Below are 12,777 nucleotides of genomic sequence, written 5' to 3'. Positions count from 1 at the left end.
CCTTCTGCTCTATTCCATGGAAAAGAATGCTTCATTCCCCAGCATAGCAACAAAGGTGTCAGCTACACAAAGCTCCCTGAAAATCAGACAATAGACGGGACCATGATTAATAATTACCTGGATGAAACTTCGCACAATTTCAAGGGCAGGTTCAAGAACAGACTCCTCCCACTTCGAAACATCAGATACTTCTAAGCCATATACTGGGGGGACACTGGTACCAGGTCCTAATGATGACAAAGAAAAGTCGCGAGAGGTCAGCTTCCAAGACCCAATCTACTCTGCTCCCAGGACTCCAAAATCCTCAAGGGAAAGATACGGGGCCAAAGGAATAAACATTCTGACCATGCCACTCCTTTTAATCAGTAACACAAACCAAACAACTACACACAGTCCAAGAAAGACCCAGAAGGTTGATGGGTCTGGAGCCAACACGTCTGGCTGTATAATCTAGAGTCTGAGGTGTGGGATCTTCCAGATCACTCAGGAAAACAACACACAGTAACAGCCCCAGTGGCCACTGTATGGGCTGCAATATAAAAGGCAGCATGTTATAGGGGGAACTAGCAGCTTGAAGTGAACACCTGTTCTAAGGTCCATATCATCTGATGGTGATGTCACTCTGCGGCAAGAGAGTTCACAGCTTTCTTTAGAAACAGACACTAATCTCAGGTTTGTGTATCTCCCTTCAGCAGTCTGGCACTCACAAAACTCATTAATACCATACTGATAATCACGGGCTGGCAGCAGCAGGGTATCAGCCAGGGAGCTGCTGAATCTGAAAATTAGAAAAAAGCCTTGGAACTGAAGTAGTTGCGCCCTGTTTCTAAGAAACAGATCCAGAGAAGTCAGAGAAGTATTCAAGAAATACCCTATGGCGAATTACTTCTGAACAGAGGTAAGACCGGAGGTAGCCAAATGTACAGCTACAGGCATTTCATCCAACTGAGCCAACCATGTTTAGTCTCTGCTGCTGGTTTCCTCAGTCTGCGGACACACTAAATTGTCTTCCACATCTAGGTTAAGTCAGTTGCCTAAAGGCAAACAGCATCACCCCATGGACAAAAACATCAAAGTCCTCGGAATGCCAACGGCTGGCAGGTGCTGGCCTTTTGACTGTGCCAACCACAAATAAGAGTCTTCATAAACCGGACTGGGCTGCACCTGCCACCACATGGAAAGGTGAGACTGGGAGGGTGCAGGCGGCATCCACAGCACACCTGGCCGTGGCTAAGCTCTGCACCTGTTTCCAGGCCACTCTATATTTTCCTTTCCCTTCTAAGTCCTTTGTTGGGCTTCTGTGCCCTGTCTCAGCACCTTTCAACAAGTTCTCGGCTCCCAGCTGCTATTTCTGGCTCAGGTCCAAGGCCAAGCTGGGGTGGGGAAGTCCCTCTGGCTTTGTGCCAGAACCGTATCCCAGCAGACCAGCCCCTGGCCAATCACACATGGTTCCTGATTTACAGGGCAGCTGTGCCTTTCACTCCAGCACCAACGCTGTGTGGGCACACACACGAATGAGGAACGAGCATATGACGCACTGTGCCATCAACCAGGAGTGACTCAGAGATGGGGGGGCGGTTATCGCAGCTTTACCACAGGAAGAAGTTCCAAATCATTACCCCCCAAAACCCCATCTTTTGTTACAGACTAATTGTTAGGTCTGGTGAAAAAAGAGGCTGTGTTAGAAATCTGTAGTAGTGAACTTCAGTTTCGGCTGACAAAAAGACTTCTGTCTAGAAGGACGTGCAGAGAAAGCAAGGTAAGTAGAAGAAGTGCACGGAAAACGCTGGCAGAGAATGAGAACTGAGAGAGCGATCCGTCCAACATGGACCAAGGCGTTTCTGTCCATAGGCACTGGGGCGGAGGGGAGGCCTCGGCTGTACTCATCTGTAACTAACTGAGAGCAGAAATTCAATGGCAAAGGTGAACAGGAGTTGATTCAAAAGCATATTTTAAAAGTGCCCAAAAGATAAAAACAGGGTTTCATTTATGCTTAACCTCCTTTAAATTAATCTTTTAGCTCATGACCACACCATTCCTGACCCAAGGCCCAGTACTAATGGTGTCCAGCTAAAGGTATGGGCTCAAGGAAACAAGTGTGGTGGGTGTACAGCTGAGTGCGGACTTCGGAGTCAGGCCTGCATCCAGTACTCTACTGCCTATTAGCAAGGGGATTTTGAGCAAGTTATTTAACTTCTCTAAGCCTCTATTTACTTATCCTCAGAAAGAAAAGGAAAATGCCCACCTTGAAGTCCCAGTAATAAATGTATTACACCCAATTTAGTGCTAAGGATATAGTACAGGGTCCAATGAATGAGAATTTCCTTCCCTTTTCCTTAAAAGTGCTATTCAACTGAAGTTCAGAGGTGCGGCAGCCTGAAACACCACGTATCTGAACACAAAAGTAATGCTAGAAGAACTGGTAAAGGCTTTGTCTTTTTATACTACTTATCTGGCCCCCAAACCATTTTAATTAGGAAAGCCTTCCTACAGACATCTAATTGTTCTTCAACTATAAAATTTGAAGCTAAGATCAACCCCAAACACCAACTCTACTAAGAAAATATTGCTACCTTGCTCTTACTAGCTTGCAGACAGTACTCAGGTGTTCAAGGCATAACGTAGCTTCTTCCTCAGGAAGAAGTGTTTCCTAAGGTATCAAAAGAAAATACCCCTGGATAATCACTTATGCAACACCCCCAGGTCAGATCCAGAAACTAAAGTTTACTTTTTGGATGAGCTGAGAATGCCGACGTTCTATTGAAAGCAGACCCAGAGCATAAGGAAAAACAATGAGACTTACTGCTCAAAAAACGGTTTTTAACCCATCGGTTTTGCTTCCGGGCATATCTCTTAGTCACTTGTTTCAGAGCCTCAATACCTGAAAGACAAAGCAGATATAAGAAGCTCTAAGTACTTCTCACTCTGCCGCAAGGAAGGTCCAGCCAGCCTGGCATCGGAGAAAACTAGCCACATCAGCATACTGGTGGATACTTGCTCCGTGAAAATCTCTGTTCTGAGCTGAAGGCCATTTGGGACTCTTTCAGCCTCAGTTCTTTCTCAGACCATACCAGCTAGACACTCTATCACTCAAGGATGTCCAAGGCTAGGTTAGATGGAGAATTCACACCTTTCTTTAGGAGCTGGTTTCTAATCTCTGGTGTGCATTTTCCTTCAGTGATCAGGTACTCGTGAAATTCCTTGAAGCCAATTGATTGGAAGATACCATGTTGATAGTCCTGGCTGGGAACAAGAAAGCATCAGCAGATAAGCCATTGCATCTGAGAGCTAGAGGACCCTGGAGATGATCTAGCTGAACCATTTCATCTCACAGATGGAGAAACTGAGATCCTGAGCAGTCAGCACCTCTCTGAAATCCTTCCTCTACACCCCCCAAACAGCTCCCAGGTTATTTCCGTTGAAAATTAACTCCTGGGAATGTTGGTGAGATTAGAAAACTGCAACTGTAACAAGTACACCAACCCTCCTTCCCACAAGCCGAGCCAATGCCAAGGACAAAGGCTAATAAACAAGTAGATCCAAAGCCAGTATTGTGTTTATGGTCTTTTGACCATAAGCAAGGAATGAAGAGTACGTGGAAGTAACAGCCAAATTCTCACCCATTTTCTGCAACTTTCTTCTCATTATAGCGTTTGTGAAAATCTCTTAGTTCATCCAAGAGACCAGCAGCAAGCATGTTATCCACCCTCTTATCCAAGCGTTCATCTAGAACTTGAATCAAATTAACTCATCAACCAGCAAGCCTGCCGAAGGTGCGTACTATACATGATGAATGCATAAGCTGCCACAAAGAAGAGAATTTGTTCAAATGGAATAAAAAGTTCAGAGTCCAAAGATTATCTAATAATTCATAATTATATTCAGTCACAAACTCTGCAATTCAATAAAAACAGCAAGAATGAGGCATATCATCTTATTATATAAGGAGAAAGCACTAGCCGATTCAGAGAGTCAGCCTCCTTCCACAGGGGCCTTCTCTTTCTCCTTTGGATCTCTCTGGATAGCAGCCCCCTTCCCATCCCATCTTATCTCACCCTTGGTATCTTATACTAATGCCAGGAATACCTTTACCTGCTTTCCAGACCGGTACCCAGGGAAATGACACTGTGCCTTTGGTAATGATAATAAAATTAATAGTGACCACTTGCTTAGCACTTATTATGAGCCATTCATATGCCACTAAGAATATGTTTTTTCAAAACAATGTTTTATTGAGGTATAGTTGACTTACTCTAAACATTTATATACAGCAATATATTACTATAAGCTTTATCTCAGATGGACTCTGGGATACTAAAGGACTTTTACCTGTCTGTTCCGCATGAAGCCAGAGGATGCATGGGTTAGGGAACTTCAGAGGGCCTCCAAGGGGACCACCGCCTTCCTCCGCATGTTGACGATGAAGAAATTCACTATGAGAGATTCCCGTTTCCTCAAACACTTGCAGGCTCCTAAGTCATTTGAAAGAGTAGAGTAGGCACATCCATAAAAACCATTCAGTTCAGTTCAGTCGCTCAGTCGTGTCCGACTCTTTGTGACCCCATGAATTGCAGCACGCCAGGGCTCCCTGTCCATCACCAACTCCCAGAGTTCACTCAGACTCACATCCATCAAGTCAGTGATGCCATCCAGCCATCTCATCCTCTGTCGTCCCCTTCTCCTCCCGCCCCCAATGCCTCCCAGCATCAGAGTCTTTTCCAATGAGTCAACTCTTCGCATGAGGTGGCCAAGTACTGGAGTTTCAGCTTTAGCATCAGTCCTTCCAAAGAAATCCCAGGGCTGATCTCCTTTCAAATGGACTAGTTGGGTCTCCTTTCAGTCCAAGGGACTCTCAAGAATCTTCTCCAACACCACAGTTCAAAAGCATCAATTCTTTGGCGCTCAGCCTTCTTCACAGTCCAACTCTCACATCCATACATGACCACAGGAAAAACCATAGCCATTAGGAAATATTAATTCTCAAGTAACATGAGAGTGGCTATTTATCATAGAATGCCTCATTGTCATTTTCACCGTTTAAGCCCCTGAACACATGAAGGTCTAGGGTTATATGGCAATCCTATAGCTACTCAGAAAAGAGTTATAAAGAAAACTTAAATAAAACTACCCTTCTAAACATACATAAAATTCTCTGAAATCTTTAGGTTCAGAAACAACAGGTTTCTTCTACACAAACAGAATAGGACATATTCACTTTCAAGTAAACAGTAAAAGCTTGCTGGGATACCTTGTTATAAGCCAACAAGTCTAGTCTCGCTGGAATGCCTTTCCCACAGTACAAAAGTATGTTGTATATCCAGCTCATCAACTTTCTTTTTAAATATGTCTAATGAAGAATGCTTCAGACTAATTCAGTACTCTACTACACACACAAAGATCACTGGAGAAAGAATCCACATACTTAAGCCACCATCTACTCTGTTAGTATCTACTATGTTATGCAGCACTAGGTAATTTAACTCTCAAATCTATACTCTACCACTCTGGGTGATAGCAACTTATCAGCTTGAAAGTGATCTATCCCTTCCTGATCCAATTCTACTTCCTGAAACCTTAACACAAGAGTAGAAACCCCTTGTCTTCCCCCATCACTGGTCTCGCAAAAGAGGACTTACGAGGGAAAAAAAGTAGTTTAATAGATATCTTACTTATCTGGAGGTTAGAATATACAGCCTCAAACAAAAAGAAAGATGAAAAAGGTCCTTGGATCTTCTTTTAGAGACTCTAGAATTCCTGCTCCGAACCTATTGTTCTTACTAAAATATACGCTCAACTCATTACTATTCTACAAGTAGCAAAGCAAAGAGAAATGATAAGAATTGATTAATAAAAGGAATAGATAATCATACCATAAAACAATATAGAAATGAATGTTCATTTAGTATCCCTGAGTTTTCAAAAAAAATTTTGGAAGATTTCTATTAAAATGTTTACAATAAAATGTTTGAATACTGGAAAATATATACTTCATTTATCTAGAATATGCATTATTAACAGGGTGATACTGACCTCAAGGGACAAAAAACACTTAAATATCATAATCATGTGCAGCCTTCCAAAGGGTAACCGTAACCAAAATCTTCAAGGAGAGGAGGGAGGGAGTTACAAGAGAAAAAATTTTCTAAAAAAGCTTAAAGGGCAGAGTGGATAATAGAGAAGGCTTAAGAAAACACTGATCTAGAACACTTATTTGAGTGGAGTATTTCATAACCCCTATCAATACCAAAGGTTGCTACAATATTTAAAGTGTATAAACATCCATATAGTAGATCCTCATTAGAGCCTCTACTCTGCCAGATATGGTGTCACCTCCAGCAATGCATAAAAACACACCTAAGTGGTGATCATATTGTAATGTATAGAAGTATCAAATCACTATGATGTGCACTAGCAATCAACACAGTGTTCTAGATCAATTATACTTCAAAACAAAAGAAAAAGAAATCAGATGTGTGGTTACCAGAGGCTGGGGTGGGAGAAGGGGGCACTGAATGAAGTCAGTCAAAAGATACAAGCCTCCAGTTACAGATAAGCAAGTACGAGGCATGTAACGTACAACATGATAAATAAAACTAACACTGTTGTAAGCTATAAATGAAAGTTAAGAGGGTGGCCTAAGAGTTCTCATAACAAGAAAAATGTTTTTCTTTCTTATTTTCTATCTATATAAGTACACTAAACTTATCGTGATAATAACGTAATGGTATTTGTAAAAATAATCATTACACTGTATACTTTAAACTTATACAGTGCTGTATGTCAATTATATATCAAGAAAACTGGAAGGAAAAAAGTAGGTGTAATAACTGATAAAATGAAGATGTGGTCAGAAGTGAACAGAATATGGAGTCAATGAAAATGCATATTTATGGAGGAAAAAATAAACCATCTAATACTAGGGAGGGAGGAAGAAAAACACACATAACACATGAGGCTTCAATTTCAAAATAACCTAAGAAAACATGGTTAATGAACTAAGATCATCTCTTTCTTCCCTTCAAGAAAGCCTCCATGTGTTAAGGTGAGCTGATCAATATAAGACAATTTATAAAACTCACCTCCAAAAAAAATAAATAAATCAAGTTATGGAAAAAAACAAAATTAAAACCTGCCTCCCAGTGGGCAGTGTGCTGGGGCAGAACTCAGCCACTGCTGTATGCCAGAAAAAATTTATATGAAAACTGTTATACAAGCAAAGATCAGATAGAAAATGAAGCAAGAGTACACAGGCCTTAGGGAACAGCTGCACTGTATTAGGAATTTTACATGTGACAGCAAAGTAGGGTGCAACTATTAATTGAGGGAATTGGACTAAGGCAGTAATTCAGGGCCTCCTAACCTGCTGTCGGAGAAGGCGATGGCACCCCACTCCAGTACTCTTGCCTGGAAAATCCCATGGGCGGAGGAGCCTGATGGGCTGCAGTCCATGGGGTTGCTAAGAGTTGGACACGACTGAGCGACTTCACTTTCACTTTTCACTTTCCTGCATTGGAGAAGGAAACGGCAACCCACTCCAGTGTTCTTGCCTGGAGAATCCCAGGGACGGGGGAGCCTGGTGGGCTGCCGTCTATGGGGTCACACAGAGTCGGATACAACTGAAGTGACTTAGCAGTAACCTGCTGTGCTAGAACACATCAATCTCCACTAGATGCTATTACCAAACCTGTCTCGCCACCCAGGCACCCTGAAGAACTGACTGCCCTCTACCTCTCAAGGGGCTTGGGGTCAGTGGCCCCAGCTTTCTTACCTGGCCACTTTGCGCTTATCATGTGGGTGCAGCTTGGCAGCCATTTCCGGGTCAACCTGGCTTAGGCGTTTGTGGAGAACATGGCCATCCTCCTTTTCAAGCTCAACTTTTCGGTCGATCACTTTCTCAGTGCCCATCTCCTGTGGCTATCAAACAAAGGTTTAGAGGTAAATTTAATTAAACAATTCAACAAACACTGATACCCTGTATGTGCCAGGCACTTTGCTTAAGTGTTAGGAACACAACCTAGATCAATCAGAAGGTCTTGCCATATAGTGAGAGATCATAAACAGAAAATCCCAACACACCACGGTAGTGCTATGAGGCCACAGCAAATAAAGAGAAAGAGGATCTACTGTCTAGGCAAGTACTCAGGTACACTGCTTCCTTGTCAGAAGTATGAGCTACCCTGACTAATACATCTATATTAACACATCCAGAAGTCTAGCTTCTCAACAAGTGTGATCCAAGAATGGACCAGAATTTCCAGCACATTATACTGAATAGTTTGCAAAGTCCCACCCTATGCAATACCACCTCTGTAAAAAAGGTTGATGTCAGGTATCTCCCTGACATACCGATTGTTACAGCCATGAAATGCTGAATCAGACTAACGTACTGTTAACTTACATGGTGATGCTAATTAGTCCACAGAGAAGCATCTTTCCCACATACAGCCCCTACCCTTAGGCCAGCCTAGGGGAGCACACTTCACATATGGAAATTGGCACTTGCTTCAGAATATTAGGTAGGAAAATTAGTACAGTTGCTGAGTATAAAAAATAGGCAAGAGTTAACTTTCCTCCCACTAAAATCAGCTGGCAAGAAAGAAGAACCCATTTCCTCATTGAACTATAAGGGAACTAAACATACCTTAGCATTGACAAGAACTTTCCAGAGCAGAGATTCGATGTAATAATTGGTTCCTCCCACGACAATAGGAATTTTATCTCGGGCAAATATATCTTCAATGTGAACGTTAAGAAAGACATCAAAATATTTACTATTAAGAAGAAAATGCTAACTCACTTGGAAGTAGGAGATAAGTAAGAAACCACATTCGTCATATTTTTGATACTAGTCTTCACTGTTTCTCACGAGTTCTCAGAATCATTTCCTATCAGTTCTGGAGAGATTTGCATAAACCAGAGACAGATGCATGATGGTAATTCCTTCCAGTTCTAGAACTTTCTAAGCCTTGCTACTCAAATTCAAAGCTTGCTTAGTATTCCAAATCAGCTTAACAAGCACAAGCCTAAAGAACTCTCACAGAACCAAGTGTTAGCTGCTCAGGAAGCCACAAAAATGACATCCATTATGTGACTTTGCCTTCTAAGGCAAATTATGCGCTGGTAGCTCTAAGCCATGGTTCTTAGACTCAGTCAGTCTTCACCATTCTGGGGTAGTAGTATATATTTCACACTTGAAACTCTACCAGATGACCTGGGAAGCACAGGATGTAAAGACAAACAGATTTCAATTACCAGCTCCAACACTCGGCAAGTCATTCAAGCTATCTAAGCTTCAGCTTTCTTACCTATAAAATTCTCCTGAGTTCTTATGAGCATTACATGTGACAATGCAAATAAAACCCCTAAGACAATGCTGAAATACTTTTTTCTACTGAGTAAGCACTCAATTTACTTGTCATTATTGTTCTCATACCCCTGCTACTTGGAATTCTTCTCTTTAGAATCTCTGTTAAACAGATAATATCTACTTTAAGAGGAACTGTGCTTCTGAGGGTATCTGATAAAGAGACTTTCAACCTAGATAAAGACTCATTTATACATTTCTTCCCCTTGCCAGCCACTCTGTGGGCACAGAGAGATGACCTCTTTTCTATCAGAAACCCTCTACAAGAGGTTGGGGTAGGGTGGGGAGAAAGATGTTACCAGTCAAGGATTATAAGAAATATGTCCATTTTTTAAAAAGAGAAACAAATTGTATGTCCCCCCTTTAATTAAGTATAAGATTCTTCCTCCATAATGCGTGGAACTACAACTTCATCATTTTCACTGCTGATACAGTACTTAAATAAACAAGGCACATTTTATATATTCTTCTCTAAGTAGGAACTTGGGTATTTATATGTTTTTGCTGTTAAGAGCAATAATGTTGTTAAAATGAGATCTATCACTTATCTCCTGGTATACTTGTGGCAAGGTTTCTTTAGGATAGAAACCTAGGAACTGAAATAGTTGAAATACACCCTTACCAATGGCTAGTGGCTAGCGTAAGTCACTCGGTCACGTCCGACTCTTTGTGACCCATGTACTATGGCCCTCCAGGTTCCTCTCTTCATGGAATTCTCTAGGCAAGAGTACTGAAGTGGGTTGCCATTTCCTTCTCCAGGGGATCTTCCCAACCCAGGGATCGATCCTGGGTCTCCTGCATTGCAAGTAGATTCTTTACTGTCTGAGCCACCAGGGAAGCCAGTATTCTTACCAATAAATTCTTGTATTGGTAATACAAGAATATATCCAAATCTAGCTATTTTCCTTTAAAAAAAAAAAGACTATTATGGGCATAGATGGTAGTGACAGCTGCTCAATGTGAATATACTTAAGACCACTGAACTGTACACTTATAAATGATAAATTTTATGTACATTTTAACACAATAAAAAAGAAAAAAATGAATTAAAAAAATTTTTAAAAAAGACTGTATCTACAAAGTCCTTCCCTACTCTAATCTCACATAACTACTCAATTACATGTTATTTCATTTGTTTTAAAGTTTCATTAGGAAAAAAAAAAGACATTTATTTAACTCTGAAATCCATCTGGAACTTATATCACATATAATAAGGACCTGATTTCACTTAAAAAAAAAATTAACTGCCCCAGGAAAAATTAATAACTACTGCATTATTTCTTCATTGTTTTGAAACGCCACCTTGATCATAAAATACATACATATATACATACATACATACAACTTCAAGTTGTATCTGGCTTTTCTTATCTGTGCTATAAATTTGTCTAGTATTATATAATTTTCATGCTATAACAATTATTATGAATTTTCAATATGTTTTAATGTATAGCAGTCCATATAGTAAAGGCAGTTTGGACATTAAAATATAAGGGCAGCCCTCCATGTTGTTCTTTTTTCCAAAATTTCTTTGGTGTTACCCAGAATTATTTTTTCCTACTATAATCCCGTTATATTTCTAAATTAATTTCTTGTCCCCATTTAAAGGATGGGAAACAAGCTCAGTGGGTAAATACTTTACCCAATGAAATGACATTTATATGGTCAAAAGAGGTAGTTCTAAAACTAGGACACAGATTTTCTGGTTCCTAAGTCAGTGTTCTCTCCACTAAAACAGTACTTTCCAAATTTTAATACGCCTATGAATCACTTGGGACTCTCGTTAAATGCAGACTCTGATTCAGTAGGTCTAGAATGAGGCCCAAATCCAGCACTTCTGTAAGCTCCTACGTGATGCTGACCCTGCAGTCTGAGGGCAAGATTCAGCAGCAAGGACACTGTATCTTTCAATCCAAAGAGTTCTAATGGGGATGCTACTGTTGTCTTGGGTATCTCTGCTCAGGAGAAACTGTCAGTACAAAGAAAAGTTCTTTCTTGGCTTGGACTGCCATGCAGCCACCAAGCCTAGCTGCTGTCTCCCTGAAGGATATCAGAGCAGTTGCTTTGTTCCTGAAGTCCACCACTGTGTAATTCATCACAAGAGGATCCACAAAGCTGATCATGTGGTGCTGGCACAGCCTCTGCTCTTGGGCAGAAACTTTATTGGTGATGATGTCGAGACCTTCATAAACCTAGGGGAAAGAAAATTAGCGTGAAAGTCATGTATTCCATAAGATGCACACCTTATGGGCAGAAATGATTGATGATCTATTGCTCGCTGCAGCCAAACACTTGACTGACCCAATCACCAGAGGAAATGTCTTCTAACCAGAGCACAGCCAGATGCACATAATCCAAAACAAAAGATGCAGAAGAAATCAGAACACTTTTTTTTTAATCAAATAGTGGTTACTAACTTAAACTTAAAGATAAAAAGTATATGTAAATCGGTGCCCAAATAAGAACTAACTCTGTAAGATTAACTGGAGGTTCTTCGGCCTGAACTCCGAGCCTTTAAAAGTGGGCAGGTTGCTTTATTTACTCTACTTATCACAAGTCTCCAGAAAGGTAACATGCTGTGTTGCACATAGTTCTACTTCAAATGCTTAGATATTTTTTGGATTTAAATGGCTCTGAAAGATTTTCAGAATTTGTGTGAGACTGGCTCCATTTGTGGAGAAGTGGTCTATCTACAAAGATATATATAAAACGCACATATACACACTTTGAAGTCAAAACCCCGAATACTGCTGAACTCTTAGCAGAAACACTGTGCCAAATTACTGCTTCAGGAGGCCAGCAAATACAATCTAAATACTCAGAGGCAATATCCTGTCTGTAAGCTCTTGATCTGCCAATTCAACTAAAAAGTTCAAGTGTACTTTTTCTAAATGCAAGGTCTCAGATGGAGAACAGATCTGAAAATACTAGTTTGAATATAGGGATGAATGTTTTAGATTAAATGTTCTCTCTGTAATCACTGATTCTACAGGGAGCACTGAATGAACAAATAATAAGTTCCATAGAGCCCACAAAGATGTTAAGAACGTTTTTTATCTCACATTTCCCTTTACTTAAATGGGTGTCAAGTAAGTACAACAATAAAGTATAATGGTTAAGGAGGAAGGACCCTGGCGCCAGGCTGCCTCAGATCAATTCCTAACTCTGCCACTTACTAGTTATTTGTACTTGGAGTAGTCAGTTTACAAATCTCTGTGTGCCTTAATGCTTCAGCAGTAAAATGAGGATAATAATATCTATCTTATACGGTTGTTGTGTAAATTAAATGAGTTAATACTTACTTAGTTTTTGCCTGTGCTTAGTTGCTCAGTCGTGTCTGACCCTTTGTAACCCTGTGGACTGTAGCCCGCCAGGCTTCTCTGTCCATGGGGATTCTTGAGGCAAAAATACTG

At 40.7% G+C, this 12,777-nt stretch overlaps 1 protein-coding gene across 1 annotated transcript in view; it reads right to left on the bottom strand.

Annotated features, from left to right (window-relative positions):
- Window positions 1-12,777, bottom strand: part of TRIT1 (tRNA isopentenyltransferase 1) — a 44,964-nt gene that overhangs the window by 4,321 nt on the left and 27,866 nt on the right. Inside the window, exons 2-9 of the mRNA XM_027537699.1 lie at window positions 11,416-11,556; window positions 8,642-8,740; window positions 7,769-7,914; window positions 4,330-4,472; window positions 3,621-3,732; window positions 3,131-3,243; window positions 2,804-2,881; window positions 118-227 (exon numbers count right to left, since the gene is read on the bottom strand). Of these exons, the coding sequence (XP_027393500.1) occupies window positions 118-227; window positions 2,804-2,881; window positions 3,131-3,243; window positions 3,621-3,732; window positions 4,330-4,472; window positions 7,769-7,914; window positions 8,642-8,740; window positions 11,416-11,556 (942 nt within the window). The remainder of the gene's footprint in view (window positions 1-117; window positions 228-2,803; window positions 2,882-3,130; window positions 3,244-3,620; window positions 3,733-4,329; window positions 4,473-7,768; window positions 7,915-8,641; window positions 8,741-11,415; window positions 11,557-12,777) is intronic.

The sequence above is a fragment of the Bos indicus x Bos taurus genome, chromosome 3 (assembly GCF_003369695.1).
Source record: "Bos indicus x Bos taurus breed Angus x Brahman F1 hybrid chromosome 3, Bos_hybrid_MaternalHap_v2.0, whole genome shotgun sequence".
Classification (NCBI taxonomy): Eukaryota; Metazoa; Chordata; class Mammalia; order Artiodactyla; family Bovidae; genus Bos; species Bos indicus x Bos taurus.
The sequence above is the reverse complement of the archived record's forward strand: the minus strand, read 5'-3'. Positions and strand labels throughout refer to the sequence as shown.